Source organism: Carassius carassius, chromosome 45, assembly GCF_963082965.1.
Source record: "Carassius carassius chromosome 45, fCarCar2.1, whole genome shotgun sequence".
Taxonomy (NCBI): Eukaryota; Metazoa; Chordata; class Actinopteri; order Cypriniformes; family Cyprinidae; genus Carassius; species Carassius carassius.
Genome location: NC_081799.1, coordinates 25,816,578 through 25,836,391, shown reverse-complemented (window position 1 = coordinate 25,836,391; position 19,814 = coordinate 25,816,578). Strand labels below are relative to the sequence as shown.

Below are 19,814 nucleotides of genomic sequence, written 5' to 3'. Positions count from 1 at the left end.
TATATTTGCGGTCAGCGAGTCTGGCTCTCCACCGTTAATCTTCCTCTACAGTCCAGCTCCCGTAAGCTCTCGCCACGGTACATAGGACCTTTTTCCATTATTAAGGTTCTCAACCCCGTTACTGTCAAACTCAAACTTCCTCCCAGTCTTCGACGCATCCATCCCGTTTGTTTTCCTCCTTTCACACACGCGCACACTCATACAGCTGATTACTATTATCTCAGCGCTCGCGCTGCGCACACACACTCTAATCAGTCCCATTCATGTTTCTCCTCCTTACCTCTCTTGCAGCTGTTTCCCGTTAGAATCAACACTTACACTGATTATCTCTCACCTGATCCTTTTTGTCTCTCTAATTCTCTCGGCTACTTCTAGTCAACGTTTGCTCTGTCTTTTGTCGGATTATTGCAGAACGTAGTGCTTTCGCTCTGGTTCTTGATTACAATCTTTTCAGCCATATTTCTCTCGTGCATCCCCTAGCCTAGTCTTGTCTTGTCCTGTCCTGCTCTGTTGTTTTGTTAGTAAGAGTTGGTCATAGTCTCCTTGTTTGTAGTTTTGGACAATAAACTGTACTGCATAACCTCTGCTTTTGGGTCCTCCATTCTGAACCGTGACACATACGAATATTTGGGCATTGCAGTTTTACTTCATTACAAGTTTTACTTCTCATGTTTTCATCGAGAAACCCGAGATGTTTGTGCCAAGGGTCTAGGGCAGACGCGAGAAGAGGAGTTTTCACTGCATTCTCCAAGTTAGCGGTGTTTATTCGTTGCTTGAGAGATGCCGCAACAATGTTCTTGAATTCGGTCACTTTCTGTGATTCTCCACAGCATATTTGAAGTACTGTAGAAGATCACAGTTCTTAGGTGCCGTTCACATATCTCGTCTTTTGCACGCTCAAGTTTGTTATTTTTAATGTAGGCGCGCGGTATGCGCGCTCATAATGGAAGCGACGCGGTTGCAATGTACACGCGGTGCGACGCGCTCGTTTTTTCCAGGCGCGTCCGCACCGCACCGAGTTAAAAACATCTCAACTTTTCAGAATGCTGCAAGCGCACCGCAGGTCATGTGACAAGAACTAAACATTCAGCTTCATCCTTTCCCCTAACAACGTTGAAAGCTCAGCCAAGATGAAGGAACAGCTGATCATAGCGGTATATGGATTGCCATTTTGAAATAAATTTAGTAGCAGAGCTACTGAAAGCGATTTTTTTTTTTTTTTTTTTTTTTTTTTTTTTTTGTGCTGCAAATCCATTTATCCTTTGCTGAAATTTCCGTGTCTTCATTGAGAGAGTGCGTCATTGTTGCTTAGCAACGGCAGACGCCTCAGGAGCGCTTCTGCCAGAGCGCTTTGGAAAGAAGGAGAAAGCGGCGCGACTAGCGTTTTCCACGCATTTTTAGCCGCAATATGTGAACGGCCCCTTATTAATTAATTATTTTTTGCTTGCATACATCTTCAAATATGCCGTGGAGAATCACAGAAAGTGACCAAATTAGGTTTTATTGTGAATTTTTTTTTTTTTTTTTTTGCGGAATTCGAATATCATTTTTATATATCGAATAATTAGAGCAGAACGAATATTCGAATGTTCGACTATCCGTGCACACCCCTAATCCAAAGAGTTTAATTTTGGTCTCATGTGACAAGACTATACTCTCCCAGTATTTCACAGGCTTGTCTAAATGTGGTGCAGCAAACTTTAAACAAACAATCTTCAACATGCTTTTTCTTCAGCAATAGAGAATTGCGTGGTAGGCGTTTATACAGACCAAAGTGCATTACTTCTTGTTTTATTTGAAACAACTGTATCTGCTAATTCCAGGTCTTTCTGAAGCGCTCCATAATGGTCCTTGATTCTTGGACAACTCTTCTGATAATTATTTTCAATGCTCTGTCAGAAATCTTGTGTGGAGCACCTAGTCGTGAAGAAGTAGAAGTTTAGAAATCCTTTCTGTAACCAATGCCACCAATATGTTTTGCAACAATAAGGTTGCAAAGGTATTGAGAAAGCTCTTTGCTTTTACCCATCATGAAATGTTTCTGGTGTGACACGCTGGAAAAAAAAAAAAAAAGAAAAAAAAATATTTTATAAAGTTTTGTATAGTTCTTTTTAATTTCAACAGTAAATCTCTGTTGTGCAGCACTTTGTTTGCAAAAAAATAAAATAAAAGGGTTTTTCATTTGATTAGGATAAAATTAAACCATTTAACGCCTTCCTCTGATTACCAGAAAAATTACAAAAATGTTATATGGCCTTATTATAATTTAAAAAAAGGAAAGGTTTAAAAAAAGGTTTAAATTACAGGCCTATGGCTCTTAATTTCCTTTTATAAATTCCCCATTTGTAAACTGATGTTTACTGTTAATTTTTTTGAAATATCAATAGCATTTGTATTATTCGAGAATCGAACCAAGAATCAAATTAAATCAAGAGCTTGTGAATCAAAATCGAATCAGGACATCTGAATCATCTGCAAAATAAACAACTGAACACGAATCCAGAACAAACAGTCTTTAAAATTACATCTGCCAGCCGTCACACATTTTCCATTAGTTGTGTTCAACAGTTATTTGACCGCATGAGGAGCCAGAGATCAAGGTCCATGTGGTTCCTGTGAATGTCGCTTTAATAATTGAGCTGTATGTTCTTGCTCCCAAAAATGACAAGTTAGAAAGTCCCACAAATCATCTCCTCGCTCTCGAGTCGAAGCCACAGCGCTTTTGTTGACTTTCATATGCTGAAAGCCACAGTAACCTTTCTCTGGAAGTATTCTGAGTCTCGACCGCCATCCACCAACTCCAGCGAGCTTACAACCTGCCCAGACAGACCGCCAAACCCTGGACCGAGACTTAACTGAAGCAGGACATGCAGGGTTCATATTGAGTGGGAAGGGATTCCTGAAGAAACTACAGCAGGAGATGGTAAAGTGGATGATGATTTATGCAATCAAGACCTCCAAAAGTGTCATTAAAGTATACCGTTCAACTGTTCAAGAGTCATACGATAGCTTTGTGAGAGGAACTCAAAACCCAAACCTCATTCGCAAATGCAGATAATTAGAGCTTGTACCAAGTTTGAACATTTGTGACCACAAATAAGGTCTGAGAGCCAGTGAAGAGAAACTTCAATCATATACTCACACAAAGCTACTGTATCATACAGTTTGCAGAACAGACTTTCAGGATTCTGCTAGGGATGCACAGAAAAGAAAATTCTTGGCCGAAGGCCGAATACAGAACAAGCGGTTTTTCAAGTGTTTTTTTTTTATGCATTTTGCCAATTTTTTTTTTCACCATTGCACAAATTAAATAGCCTAAATGTGCTTTTTATGGGTTTGTCTCACTTTTCAAAGAAAATAAAATCATTACTAAACAATTTAAAAGTATTTAACACTTTTTTTTAACATTCTAGCAGACATTATACCAACAAAGCACAATTTAACTTAAAATTAATAGGTTAGTAAAATTCCATTTTTTGGCAATCAGACCACTTTTAATCAGACATATATTTTTTACTATAAAAATAAAAGCAGTCTTGCTGTGCAGAAAAGCCTTATTTTTTAAACATTAGAAAATATTACAGATCCCAATTTGAACACTATGTGTTAATGTTACAATACATGTATAAACAAAGCTGTTAAAAAATGAATATCATCATTATTATTGTCTTTTTATTTTATTTTACAGAACAGTAAAATTACAATACTAACATTTATGAACATTTATGGAGTTACTGCTTTTTTTCAACTTTTATTTTGGCAGAAACGTGCAGGAAGACCTTAATGCTTCTTTAGTTTCATTACGAATGTCACACGTATCGCGTTGTCACATGCTCTATAAATATTAGTATTGTAATTATATGGTAATGTACATTTTTTTTAATTTTATAGTTAAATATTAAAATTTACTTCATTTTTTAAATATTGTTCTTAATAATAATAATAATAATAACAACAACAACAACATTCTTCAGAAATGCTTTATTTAACTGTAAATTGCTAATTTCACTATTTTGTATTTATATACTTTTTAGAAATAATAAGGTGCATAGCCTACTGTAAAACATTTAATCAAGGTATCTGAACCATCACGCTAAGGCGACCTAGTCGAGACCAAAACCACTACTTCAAACCAAAACTCTTCATGCATGGAATCCTTAAATTATTCGTCTAAGCCATTAGCCAAGCTCTGTCTCTGGAAATCTGAGGCAGATGAAGCCCAATGGAAAGCATTCATCTCCCTGTTCTCTCAAACGCCTCCTGCTTATGTAACACTGGATTATTGTTATTATGGAATCTCGTCCTGCTCTTACCTCACACCAGATCGACACACACACACACACACACACACAAGGCGTGTGAAACTCAATCATACGGCATGTTCACATGCTACAAAAGCATTCCAGGCCTTCCTGTGCGTGAGGAGCAACGGTGAGGTTAAAGGAGAGCCATCAGGGAATAATATAGCAGTCAACTCAGACTAAAATTAGAGCATATTTGTTGAGCACAAGTATCAAATATCAATCTGACAGAAAGCAGACAGTTTTGTGAAGTTCAGGGCTGCGTGGAGGAGCGCTAGTGATGTGCGAACAGTGAGACGGACCCTCGACTGAACCAAACCGGGAGGGAAAGTTTAGCAGATGAAACCCAAGATGATATCTGTTACCAGAAAAAAAAAAAAAAAAAAAAAGGCGATTGGAAAGGCAGGAACAAACTTCACGAACACATACTGAGTGATGAGAGACACTTGATAACTGATAGTTTTTAATTAGACAATGGATGTGAACTGAAAAATTGGCCAGGGGTTATTAAAGTTAACTAAAACTATAAAAAAAAAAAATTTTTTACTTGAGAAAAATAAAGTAAACTAGGATAAGTAAATATATATAAAAAAATGTTCAGCTACATTTCTTTTAATTTTCTTTTATTTATCCCCATTTTAAAATGAATTAATATTTAATTTAGATTTGGTGATTTGCATATGTTTGAATTCTATGGTAATACAAAAAAAAATAAAAAATCTGCAGAAGCATTTAACATCACGTGTAAAGGCGCCATCATTTCTGCAATGAATGATTGAATTGCGGACGGTGCAACGCAGTTTTGTTCACACAAGCGCGGACAACGCTTGCAATGTTTTCAGCCTCTGTCATCTAACTATGATAATATGAATGCACAAATTTTATCCTAAGAGTCAGTTCATTAGCATTTTACCGTTTAATTTGACAAAAATACCATCATATCACACACACAGCAGCTGCAAGTTCCTCACTGCAACCCGTCAAAATAAAAGTTTAGATTAAAGATTAAAAAAAAAAGATTAAAAAAAAAAAAAAAACACTATACTTTTATCCGCCATGTTAATCAGTAATTTTACACGATAAAAACATGCACTAAATTAGCTTGGAAAATACGTGCAAATATGGCAGCCATAAAAAAATAAAAATAATAATAGTCTATATTAAAGAGTATTGCTTTTAACAGACCTGTGTGTTTTGTATCACTAGTGCAGTGTCTGCTGTCTGAGCATAAAAGCCCTGCCCGTGTGAGCTGCAAAGCTTACGGATCACGCTGTTCTGTTCTTTATTAAAAGTTTATTACTTCTGAACATGACGTGTGTCCATATTGCACCAAAATGCAACACTGGCCTCCAGCGAGCTCCCGGAACAAAGCGGGGTACCGGATCCAGCATGTGATTACAGGAGGGAGAGGTAACGGAGCACTCGTGCAATCACATTAGTGGACCAGTTTAAGGGATTTTAAGAGCGTGCATCAGTTGCATTTAGTCTGTAAGGACATGAATAACATGGAAATGCCATGCGATTTTAAAACAACAATTTTCAGGACTAAATTTGTTTTGAAAGAGTCGTGGAATTTTATTTTTCAAATCTCTGTGTAATAGAGTTACATTTAATCAGGTCCTAAATATCTGGGTGTAGCTATATTGCATGGTTTTAATAATTCTCGCAGCTTTCAAGTTTATAATGAGGGAAATTCCTGCATTTATTAAACATAGGTTTGAATAATAAAATAAATCAACACAAACTATTAGATTAAATGAGTCATTCGAAACCAGCCTTCGAATCCATGAACTCTCTCGGAGCGCGCTTCTCATCAGCGCATCTCGTCTGCACTACAGCGACCTGCTGCAAGCTGAGATACAAGACTCAGTCGCATTTCGATCGGGACAGCTGAGAGAACTGTCACTTGACTAATCAGGTAATTGTTGTATAGTCACAAAAATGTATAATTTGAACACCTTTTAAGTATTTTAAAATATTCGGTGTTGATTACTACCAAATCTTCGAAGCTCAAAAAAAAAAAAAAAGTCACTCACACTCATACATTTGGGTCATTTTGGCTTTCCCTCACAGCAACTCCCCTCATAAAGCATTCCTGTCATTGCAAGCATTATTTATGGTACTTTAACAGGCCTGGTTAAAATCAGCCCAAATAAACCATCCCGTTCCCCACATCTAGCCGGATACCTCCCACATATAAAGGTCAAATGACTCGGAAAGGCCACGGACAAACAAATATTATGAGGAAATAAGAGTGTCCTCAGATCAGTGCCGCTCAACGTGGAAAGAGTTTACGCAGACATACTTATAGGCTCTTAAAATAGAGTGTTAGTGTTTTGTCTAAGAACGAAAGGAAAGAACAAAATTTTCATGTTGATAAATGGGCTCTCGGATGCATTCTTCCAAGAATCATCTGTTACTCCGCTAGAGAAACAAACCAGACTCCAGCACTTTCCCTGCAGAGTTGAGTTTTTGTTATTAACAGAAACAATCACACACAGAACAAAAGTTCTGAATGATTCTGAGCAAGTGTTTCATCTAGAGGTTTGGCTGATCTAAGCTCTCAGCACACGGTTAAATCAAACTCAGATGAACTGCTCCTCTCTCGAAATAAAAAGAAAACCGATAGAGCAAGCTAGTGTTAGATGTCTTTTTTGCTTTTGTTAATTGTATAATAAAAAAGAAAATAAATAGAATACAAAAAGAATAGAAAACAGCTAGTGTTGTTTTTTTTAAGGAAACAAGTACATTTTAATAAATTAGTAAATATATTGAGTGCAAGTCTAAAAGAGGAAAGTTTTTTTTTATAATAGAATTAGAATAGTGAGTGCTAGAGTTAGAGGGTCAAATAAAGATGGAAGAGATGTGTTTTAGTCATTTAAAATCACACCATCTCTATAATTTCCATCCAGTTAATTCATCAACACAGTTGACCTTAAAGTGAAATCGGGTTATAAAACGTTCAAATTTGTAAAAATATGTATACATTTTAAATATAAATACACAGTTGATTTCAATTGTCATGACAAAGCAACAGTTCTTGATGACCAAATTAAACCTAAACTATAACTTCAAACACGTTTAATTCCTTTGATTACTGAGGTTCGTTCCTGCCACAGTAATGCAGGAATGCATGTGAAGTATGTAGAAGAGGACGGCATGCTTGCAATATTTTAAACAAGCATTCATAAAGCATGGGTGTGACCTCATGCATCTCTGAAAAAGCCAATCCCAGACTCAGGGAGTCGCACACAAAGGCAGCTCTGTGGTGAAGGTCTGGCCTGTGATCATGGCAATATTAACACTTCACCATCGCTCCAAAAGCAACACGGGCAGCTGCCGTCTCAACCTCCAGCGAGCGATGATATTAACAGCAAGCTCCCGGATGACAAAGATCTGTCTTAATGCAGCATGGCATGCTGGGAAACCAGAGGCAGCGTCCCAGTCGGATCAGCGCGCAGAAGAGCTGATGCAAAGAGACTTATTTGACCGACTTCAGCCAACAGTGTTCGGTTTTTAGATGGGAATGCTTTACAGGAGGACAAATCAAGAGAAAATCCATGAACCACTTCTGAAAATCTGCGAGAAGGCTTGACTTTCACAATGAGATTCACTGTCAGACTTGAATTCTTTGGAAATCTTACACATGAGAGTCGTGTTACTCAAGTTGACTGTGACTACATGTACTGTTTTATGTCCCAACACCTTCAGCTTTTATGTTCCTGATGGGTAATAAATCAAATGCTGAATCTCTTTCTCTATTGTAAGTCACACTGCTCTAAGGGACCAAACAGAAAATGCAGAGTACAATATTTGGTTTCTTTGAAAACGTCAATATTGCTGTGATGTCCTTCAGTACTGTGAAGTAAAGGCAGATTGATTGTATTTAATGATCTGCACATTAGTAAAAAAAAAAAAATTATAATAAAAGAAACAAGCCAGCAAAGAAAACACAAATTAAAATGTTAAAAAAAAAAAAAAAAACTTTTAATAATGTTGTAATAAAAAGTTTAACTGAAAAAAAATGTCTAAAATAAATCATTATTAAACTAAAATACAAGCAAATAATAAACAATAAATAATATTTTACAATTAAACAATTAATAAATAACTAAAATAATAAAAATACAACAAAATTTTTTAAAAAATAATTTAAATAACTAAAACAAATAGATACAACAAAAATAAAACAAACTAATTCATGTAAAAATATAAAAGACTGATTATAAAAAATAATTCTGCATTCACTAGCTACTGGTGTTGATAAGTAAAAAGTTACTAAACAGGGTGGATTAATTATATTAAAACGCAGATTGCAGGTTTATTAAATAATTAAAAAAAAATAGTTAAACAATTTATAAAAACCCAAAATAAAGCATGCAAACAAGAGTTGTTATAAAATCTTGAATTATGGAAAAGTAAAGAGAAGTACTCCGTAAGTACGGGCAGATGGGCTTATACCATTGTACAAGCCCAAAGCATTTATGACATCTTATGAAACTCAAGCAGCAGTCTTGCTTCGCCGTCTCTCTAGTAAAGTGGGTTTGTGCGACTTGCGGCATGCACTTCAGGCCTCGACACATCCAAGGTGCGGACGCTCGGCCGGCTGGCACGACTCAGTGCATGAGAAAGTGTGATGTAAGAGGAAAATCGTTCTGCATGAATCAAAAGGACACCAAATAAGGGATCAGATAGATCTCATTCCACAGTTTTCCACTACAGATTAAGCCGCTGGTGTCAGTCGCTCAGTCTTTCTCTCACAGCTGCCCAGAGAGTATAAATAACTTCCTCTGACAGGAAGTGCCATAATCTCCCACAGGAGGCTTGCTGTGGTGGGCAGCACTCACCGCTTTCTTTCTTTTTTTTTTTTCTTAAGTATTTCCCTTGTATTATTTCAAATGAAAATAATAAATAAAAAAACTGATGATTTCAGATTTTAGCAGATGTCTTACAGATGTACTTGTCTGGGTAGTTGAGATGCAGATAAATGTCTATATATAATTTAATAAATACAAAAAATATATTAGGGAGTGGAAATGGCTAATAAGCCTATAAGTACTTCTCTGCAGACATAGTGGTAATTTAATATCTTATTTTTTTTTCAAATAAGCCTTTGCCTTCCTACACAACACTCGAAAAGAGTAGACCATCTTTGCCACAAGTTATTCCTGTAGTTTTACTACGTTAATCCATGGTGAATGGTGGTGATGTGCGCTTACTGAATAATGTTTCTCCTGGTTTCTGATATCTGCAGCTTTAACAGAATTCTGTGCCGAATCTGATTTCTTCTCACAAGATTTCACAGAGATGTTACTGATTCTGCGGCGATTTCAACTACTTTCTTCACTGTATCTCCCAGCGCTGTGTATAACAGCATCAAGCGGCAATTACAAAAATTTCAGTTTACTTGATCTTGCGATAAATTCAGCAATTGCAGAATTGCTAAATCTTGGAGGGACTAATTTACTTTTTTAACGACTTATATTTACCATTTAGGTGTAAATTAGATCCAAAGGTGAACCGACCAGAGACAGCTTTGTACCTTTATTCTGAGAGTGCACAGGTTTGTAATGACATGAGGAGAGTAAATGATTGAAGTATTGTTTTAACTCTTTTAGAACTGGATGTTCAGTTCTAAATCTCCACATTAGGACTAACTCTTTTCTCTTCAGTCTTTACGAGATGGCACACAAGGCCACTCTTTCCACTTCAGCCAATCCGCTGGCTTATAAAAAGGTTGCTTTTGTTTTGAAGTCTAGATTACAAGAGTTAAATCCCCGTATCTCAACATCCCAGAATTTCCGCAGCTGTCACTCTCTATCTATTGCACACAATTGAGCCGCAGAAGCACAAAGCAAGAAGATCTGTACCAAATCACCCAGAAATTCGCTTGCAACATCCATGCAGTACTAAGCATTCATCAGCAACTATGGCAGCATAGCCTCGCTGATTTACGGTCATGCCGCTTCCAGACAGATATTCCTGGGGTTTAAAGTCTCTGCTCGAGTGTTAAAAGTGCAGCTGGCGTACTCGAGCTCCTGTGCAAACCAGTAGACAGATCCATCTCCATCGCAGATGATACATAACGTCCCTCCGAGCCCGTGTTGCATGTGGAAGCCAGGTGAGAGACCTGCGTTTGGGGCCCGTTTACCAAAGATCAACAGGAAATAAGCTGAATAAATGAGCCAGATGGCTAGTGTTTAAGCAGAACTGATGGATGAGGTTTTCTTGGAGCAGATTTATGGCAAAAATATATATCTGGCAACTATAGACATTAACTTTGTGTCTTACTTGGACAATCTGTGTTTCCTGTGGCCTCAAACAGATTCCTGTTGTTCCTGGTAGAAGTCCTTTGGTAAAATAACCTCTAAAACTTGTATTAAAAGCAATATCCTTGAATGATATTAAAAAATTTAAGTCAATATGCAACAGAAACCGCAACTCATTTTACTGCCCTTATGTGACTTCTTGTGAAACAGTTTATGCAATAGGGAAAAAAATTTAAACCACAGGATCGACAGGACCAGAATTTGGTCAGAGCTAAAGAGAAGTTCGCATTGACAAATGCCTTAACATATACCAAAAGCCCAAGAAGTGTTAATCTAGTCAAAATTACTGACAAAAATATTAGCAGTTGAACAATTCTTTGATTTTTGCCAAAGATAACGAAGTTGAGATTGGAAATGTGCATCATGACGATAATCAAGTGTAGAAATTTTTATGAAAATCTCTAAGCAGTAAACTACAAAAATAAAATAAATATTTTTTTTTGTTCCAATGTAGAAATTCATGTCAAAATTGTATCCATCTTAGCTATCATCATCTTTGTGAAAAGTAAATTTTAAAAATCACCATTTTTATTTTATTTAATTTTATTTTTTACCTGCAACACTGCTGAATATAAATACAAGCGCTGTTTATGCAGTATGAGATATAAGAGATAAACACTAACGACAGGATAGACTACATACAGATTTTCTCAACAATTCTGTAACCAAACATGAGTAACATAACAGGGTCCATCATCATCCAACATCACCCAAAAGTCTTCTAGCATGTGCTAAACAACATGCTGAGGATGCACAAATCAAAGAAGAACTACATGTCGCATGCACCTATTATTGACATTTAAAGGGCCATTTAAAGTTTGCATGACATGATAAAGATGACACTCACTCTGGAGATGGTGAGAGGCATGTTGAAGTCCTTGCCACCCTGTAGTCTGAAGCCCCAGGGTGAAGGTCCGGTCAAGGACACGCTGTAGTTACTCATGGTGGAGTGGGTCACTGCTGAAGGTACTGCCAAAGTCCAATTCACAGCCTGAACAATGACAGCAAAGACTTGTTGTTGTTTCAACAGGACACACAGTAAAGGTCACTGATCATGCAGAAACAAAACACGATATACTGACGCCTAAACAAAATCCTTGCCTAGGATACGTAAAGAAAGAAAGATAGATAAAGCAAACAAATAAAAACAACAAGTAAATAAGCAAACAAAGAAATAAGGACAAATGAATACACAAAAAAAGACCATTTCAAATAAGCAAAAAAATAAATCTATAAATTAAAAAGCAAACAAAAAAATAAAATCATAAATAAATATGCAAACAAGCAAATAAATTCATAAACAAATATCCAAACAAACAAATGAAGCAAAATATAAATACATAAATATAAGCAAATAAGCAAAAAAACTAAAATAAAAAGCAAATATATATTTCAAACAAGCATACAAATGAACAAAGAAAATAAAACAAAATTCAATTATTTGGCTAAAAAAAAGACAAATCGAGAAGCATAACTCAAATTTACCAGAGCAACTGATTGATCTGGAAAATGTTACAGGTTTCTAAATAAATCTAGGAACAAGATGGTTCATAGTCCAAACTTATCTCATAAGTGCAGATAAAACAAACGAGCAGCCGCTATTTATATAAACCTGCTGTGACGGGGGAATCTCGGTGTGCACACACAAGTATTTTAAGAGCTTACGGGTGAGCGTGCAGTTGTTGGTGAGGTAAAACCCAAGTACAATCCAGCACAGGAAACATTCCATGGAAACGGATTAGTCTCTGGGGGGTCTTGCTCAGGAATGTCCCACAACACTGACGCTTTTAGAAGTTAAAATCATTCACCTGCTCTCCTCGTTCTTCAGACCTCTACAAACGTCACAGAACGTCTACAAAAGATACAACCGCTTCATTTCAAACTGACCTGGATCTTTCCACACCCTCAAAGCTGATTGTTAAATGCTGTAGCTTTTCCATGCTCTGGTATAACTTGGACAAAATGTAAAGATGAGTGGAAGTCAATGAACTATGTGGATGACAACATGCACAATATAACCTCAACATTAACATTATCAGCCATCTATTTAATAACTGAATACCAGAGATGCATGGAACGAGAACATGAACGTCAACAGTGACTCAAAGAGGTGTTGTGTCTGTGACTACTGAGCCTCTGGAGCGGATGTATTATTCTTTTGACAGCAGTTTCTCTGAAAGCACTAAGGGTACTGTTATAGAGAACAACATGTACATTCTGAATAGAGAGAATGAAGCGTTTTTCCATGCCTGAAGCCACAAGGGCTGTTTGTGTTTGTCACACAGGCTTTCAAACGGGAACATTTACTCATCCTATCAGATCTAGATCAACAATACTGTTGTGACTCAGACGGAGTCTAAATAACATGACAAGAATAGCTTGTACAAAATATCAGAGTTTGCAGACTATTTCTGTTAGCTTTGAAAGCATCTATATGCCCAAATGCTTCAAAAAGTTGTAAGTAACGAAGTACGTAGAATTTACAATGTAAGAAGCAAATCCATCATTAATATGTTTATAATTAAAATCGGAGTCCATCTGCTTCCTCCAGTGAAAAAGTCCATCTGTTGTCTGTTATTTGTTTAGAGCTGTTTTGGCTTGTAAATGGTGCTTGACCTGTGCAGATTTCTCTCCTGATTCAGACCAGAACACCACTGTAGGAAGAGTTATTATGGATTATGCACTCGTATTTTAGTTAAAAACATCTTGATGGATTTGTTTCTTACAAACACGCAGCTTTTGTCTTCTCCAGATGTTCACTGATGGACTGGAGTGCTGTGGATTATTATGATCTTTTTATCAGCTGTTTGGACTCTTATTCTGACGGCACCCATTTACTGCAGAGCAGCCATTGATGAGACACTGATGCAATGCTACATTTCTCCAAACCTGATGAAGAAAACTAATCCACATCTACAAAACTATTCCTTAAGCTCACAATAATGGCAATTAGTTACCTTTGAGCTGGAAACATGCCCAGTCAAATACACGAATACAAACTTTGAAACTATAACCACAGAGGCTTAATATGTCAGTCACCATGTGAGCTAAAACTGTGTAAACACCAACGAGCTTTTCCACCAATCTGTCAGTCACGGTTGGTTTTCTCATGGCACGAATGGCGAGCCATACCAAGGGCACGCCCTGGAAAACGGACAGCCTGTTATCCAGCCACCCAATAAAAACATTGTATTTTATTTAGTGAAATAAAGTAACAGTACATTTCGGACTCCCAACACTTCATTTTTGGTTCTCCAAAGAACTTTTAAGTAAACATATTCTTAAAAGAACAACAGTTTCTTAGAGTAAACAACATACTAAAAATAATATCTATTCTATTAATAATTTCTGTGGAATGCAAAGCTTACATGTACATTAGAGGTCCTTCACTAAACTATCGAAGGCAATAAAAAACCTTTATTTTTAAGAGTGAATATTAGCTCAAGATTAAAGCCAAACATCATATTGGCCAGAAATGGCATAACTTTCCAGATTCTGGAAAGTTCCATTAAATTGGAGGAATTACCTCATTCTACATCCATCCAAAATAACACGCTTATGACAGCCGCTAAATCACTGCATGTGTAGACCGTGTCGAGCGTTAAAGCATTCAGAGCTTCCCTGAAAAACACAGGTGCACTTTGTAACACTGACCAACTCTTGATTACCCACGTTTCATTGGCTCTTATATAACAGGAATGCACCCAAACAAATAGACCTAGTGTTTTACTAGACTACAACCAACTTGTTATTGAAGAATCCCAATGGTGAAGCTCATACACACATCACCTGCAGACCAGAGCCACCTGGGTTCAGTTCAGGCGTGTTGGATCACGTCCGTCTGTAATGACTCAATCCGGTCTATCCCATGGGAAGATTAGGGGGTTGGTAAAGTGTTGGTGTATTTCAATTCAACCTGCATTGAAGGGGACGATCCGGTTTTGCTGATAAATTACTTCCCCAGACGTCCCTACAGAAGGCTTCATCAAATTTAGCTCACTTCTGGGGACAATTTTGCATGAAAATATAGTATGTACTCACACGCAAGCTTGCACACTACTCACTTACTCAGCTTAAGGTCAGTGACCAGCCATTTGGAAGCACTAAAATTACACAAAATGACTGTTAATTATGTTCATACTGCATTTCAACTGCGTCTTCGAGAACACAACCATTATTATCCATTTAAAAGGCGTCAGTCTCCAACACTGCACTTTTGGACCATTTTTGGTTGGCTCCCCCAAAAAATCTTTCAGTAAACTTTTTCTTGAAAGAAGCATTTTCTCGTGCATTATCAAAAATAAACATTCTTTGTGGGTTCCAAGAAGAATATTTAACATCTGTGCCATATTTAATATATATATGCTATACACACACACAAGTTCTTTATTGGCATCTATCATGGTTCTTTAAATAACTGTTGGCTCAAAGGTTCTTTGAACAACCCAAAATGGTTCTTCTGTGTCATTGCTACAAAAACCCATTGGGAATGATTATTTTTAGGAGTGTGTGGATGTTAAAGGTTCTTCATTAAACATCGATGCCAAAAAAACACCCATGTTATTTGACATGCAACATCCCTTTTAGAGCAAAACTACATCAACATCCTTCCAAATTCCCACACTGAGGAATTCATCAGCTATAGGCTACTGAAGCGCCAACCAACAATTTTATACTATTTTCTCACATCGTATTAAACTTTCCCTGTTTTGTTCCTTATTTAAAACTATTACTCTCAAAGATAAAATGACAGCAGAATGACACTTGCAACAGGCAGACATCACAAAAGACATCTCTACACAAAATTTTCAACTTATCAAGTAAATACATTGTTGAAATAGCGATAAATGTAATTCTTGAGACGTTATGAAAACACGTCAATATTCAAAACCCGTTTTACATTTAAAAACGGAAACAGCGCGAAAAAACAAATAACCGTTAAACATCTGTAAAAGTTAACCGATAACCGTTAAACCAGTCAATTATAACCAGTAAACATTACCTTTCTGCAGACGGAGTGTGTTTTGATTATATATAGGTTTTCATCACATAAATCCTCTACAATAACTTTCATTCGGACCAGATTAAGACGATGAGTTTTTTCACGCGAATCGTAACACTCAGCTTCACTCGTTACAAACTCGCGCAACGTGCGCGTAAAGTCCCTGAAACCGCGCGTTTACAGCGCAAAGACACGCGTCTTCAAGTCACTCACCTGTGAATTGCTGTGGAGTCAGACTGAGTGAAGAAGACAGAGAAAACAAGTTTTGAAACCCCAGCGAGCGTCTAAGTTTGACTGACTTCCGCCCCTTTAACACACGCGCTACACTGACGCGATGACGTCACAGGCACGATGATGGACTGGCTGACAGCTGTCCGTCAAAATGACCTGAAATATTATTTGGGTACTATCTCTTCTTCCAACAATGCCAAAGCTTTAAAGTCAGTTACATTGTGCACAAAGTGTAATATTTATGCTTTTATATAATGAAAACAAAAGAGACTCGGGGCATTTCTCTCTCTCTCTTGAATTTGATGTTTGTTCAATTAAAGAAAGACACTTGTCCGTCAAAGATTTATTTATTTATTTATTTGCTTACTTGATTCTCTGTTATCTGTTTAATTATGTGTTATATTTCTTGATGTTCTGTTGCATTGTATTTGCATTTGATCATAACATTGGTTAATACAAAAAAAGAGACCCTTTTACTTAATGAAACTGATATACATATCTTCTGGGATTGTCCTCACACACAGTTATTCTGGATTGAATTCTCTAAAGTTATCAATTGCAATGTGCTCCATTGTTTCTCTTTGTTTTTTGTTTTTTAAGGATGTACTGTTTTGGCTTTAAAAAAAAATCAATTAAAACATTTTTATTAACCAAAAAATTCTACATTTCATATTCACCAAAGTAAATTAACCTATCAACATCCTTTATGTATTGTTTTATTTGTTTATGTTATGTAGTTTAATGGTCATTTGGCTCTTTACTTGTTCAATATGATTGTTGCCAGGCAAAAGACAGCATTTAATCCATTTTATTTGCAAAATTATGGGTCTGTCTACAAATATTTTACAGTGGAACACCAATAATCTAAGATTAAAGTTATTATTCAGGGAACACAGAACAAAAATACATTCGCTTGGATGCCAAGAGCACTTTAGAGATTGTTCATGACTTATCATGGCTAAATTAGGAGGGAAAAGATAGATTAATACAATACAACACTACAATTAATTATGCTTACAGCAATAATGTCTGATGTAAATCCTAAAAACAAACAATAATACTTTAATTATCTAACTAACTATCAATAGCTGTCTAACAATAGGCTGTCATACCATGAAGTGTTAACATCTAAATGATGTCACTTGAGATGCATGCAGGAGACGCTCAGCTCATGCCACTGATAGAGACTCAATGATCTCAACACAAGCTGATGTCAGTTTTTCCCATCTCAGCTTTTATATGAGTGAACGTACATGCTAGGAATACCGGCAAATGACAACAAGTGGTCACATGTTTCAGAACAAAAGCATTAGATGGTGATAGCCATTGTGTGTTATTTTGTACAAGCGGTGTCTTAACAGTCATCATGTGAGAGCTGTTTTCTATCATTTCAGAGTGATGCACTGATTCACCATTGGGCTGCTGAGAACTAGTTCATATAATGTGCTCAAATGCTGCCATCTACTGCATAAAACATGACTAAAAACAACACTGCGACCAAAGCTCTACAACAGTGATATTTTGTCCACATCTATGGTAGGAAAAAGTACTGGATACAATCAACGACATGCTATGGCAAACATGTTTTGCTTCTTCCCAGCAAACAGGGAACATTCTCAGAACGTTCTGGCAAGGTTCTTCCAATAACATTAACAGAACGTTTGTTCAAAACGATCTGATGTTCTCAAGAAGTTGGTACAAAAAATACAATGTTCACTTTACCTAAAATGCTTTAGTTGGATGTTTATTAAATTTTTAAAACATGATTGCGAAAATAATATTCCCATAATGTTTACAAAATGACAACATAATGATCCCATTGTATAACAAGATAAACGTTTTTAAAACATTTAAAAACATTCAGAAAGCGTTTTCATAACTTAATGAGAATGACCTCTGAAAAGAAAAAAAACTTAATTGAATTTACTTTTTTTAAGGTAAATAGTTGCAATCCACCTATTTTGACTATTTAGCTATTTAGTGACTAACTTTCAACATTTTTAAATTTTTATGTAGCTTAAATACCTTGTTTGCAACCACTTACCTTAAATTTGTTTTAGTAAATTTAATGAATAATGTTTGTTTTTGTTTTTTTGGGGGGGGGGGGGGGGGGGTGTATAGTTGGAAAGTCAGATGCAAATGCTAATAAAATATTACAATCAAGATAACCAATGTGTGACAATAACCAATATACACAATGTGTGGCAAAACATTTTTTTAAAGGAGGTAAAAAGTTTCCAAGAAAGGTAAATAAAAAATATAATTAATATTATATATAATATTCACGAGCTGCGCTTTACCACTGCCACATTCGTATATATTTGCCTCAGATCTGTTGGGATTACTTGTGTTAGTTTCTGAGTCAGTGGTTAACAAAAGTTAACCCTCACTAAGCCTCTATCTACGCAGCTGTGATAAACGTGTAGAAATGGCAGGTAAATGAAGACTGACGTTTAATCAATGCTGTTGTTCTGTGATCGAGATTTATCGATGATTCGGAGAAAGAAGAAACTGTGAGGCTGTTTGGTTGACTTTGCTTTGACATCCCAGATAATGAAACGTAAAGAATAACAGTTTAACGTTATATAAGCACACTGGGAAAGGACTAGGCTATATAAAATAGAAAGCCTTATATAAGCTAACACAAATTTACCATGGAATTACTAAAGGGTATTCACTAGTGATACTAAACCTATCACTATACCATGACATGATGTACAATAACTTTAAGCAATAATCGCTGGAACAGCTACTTAATTAACTTCAATTTTGCTTAAAAAAAAAATCAGTGATTTTATGTTTACAAAAACCTATATGAGTCATCAAATCACAATTCATGAATTTAAGATATTGTGTCAATGCATCAACTGTCCCAAAACTCAGACCTGACTCAATCAACCATCTTTATTGATAAGTTTAAATGCATTTTGTTAATAAGCATGGTTATTTATACCTAAACCACATGCCATTATATGACAGCTGTTTCCATAACGTAAATTTACAGAAAGGGTTGACTTATACTTACCCGAGTCTCTCTAATGTTTGCATTTACTAATGCTCCAAGATCCAGATGAATGAGGAATAATCCTGGAGATTAAGACTCTCAGTAGCAGCCATTCAAAAATCATGGGATTTTTGTTCACTGTTCATTTAATCTCAATAGGTGCAATGCAGTGTTTCACTGTACAGGAAACAATAAAGCTCAGTTGCATTTTTAACCTCACAATTAATATGAATACTTATGATAACATAGAACATTTTGAGAATGTACACAACACTTGGTCTGCTCCATGTGGATTTTCACTGAATAACATTTGGCAAATGGCAAATCAGGACTTCAACAAACATAATATATGAGCAATTTGTTGTAGTGGTGTTGATGCATCTGCCAAGAGCATAAATGCAACTGTAAATCGAAGTCATGATAAGGATTCAGGTCACTTTTTGTTGTTTTATACTGTATCTTACACAAGTACATAAATCTTTCCTCACAAACCACTCGAATGTTTTGCAATAGGTTACTACAAAATAGGATTCAAGAACATACAGGTGCCACGGGATTCGTTTTTGGTGATGGGATGAGTCACATGTACAACAGGTGCTGGAGAACATACAGCCGAAATAATCACACAATATAAAGCTGAGAGATCTAGGATAGAACAATTAAACATGCTTTACTGTGTTTTACAGTATTGGGATCAACATAAAGAACTTTTCGAGCTCCAGTATAAGTTAAGATCTATCAAAAATTATTTGCCCTGTAATGTCTATTAACACAAAAAAATTTGATTCATCATTTGACTCGTAATAAGTTACCCTAAAGCACTTACAACAGAAGTACATACATTTCAGAATAAAAACACCCACAAAACAAGACTGTCACATCCTGATGTCCAAGCAGAGAGTTGAATCAACATGGATCTAAACTGAGCGGCGTAATAATAATATTGT

At 36.2% G+C, this 19,814-nt stretch overlaps 1 protein-coding gene across 6 annotated transcripts in view; it reads right to left on the bottom strand.

Moving 5' to 3' along the window:
* The window catches only part of LOC132127809 (PDZ and LIM domain protein 5-like), a 94,896-nt gene that overhangs the window by 69,928 nt on the left and 5,154 nt on the right, over positions 1-19,814 (bottom strand). Inside the window, exons 1-2 of one of the 6 annotated variants that reach the window (XM_059539944.1) lie at positions 15,846-15,898; positions 11,478-11,621 (exon numbers count right to left, since the gene is read on the bottom strand). In XM_059539944.1, coding sequence (XP_059395927.1) covers positions 11,478-11,573 — 96 coding nt within the window. In that variant the 5' untranslated portion in view covers positions 11,574-11,621; positions 15,846-15,898. Of the gene's footprint in view, positions 1-11,477; positions 11,625-12,115; positions 12,247-13,669; positions 13,772-15,632; positions 15,761-15,845; positions 15,899-19,814 lie in introns of those variants that run through there. The other 5 variants (XM_059539946.1, XM_059539941.1, XM_059539942.1 and 2 more) reach the window with 5 other exon arrangements.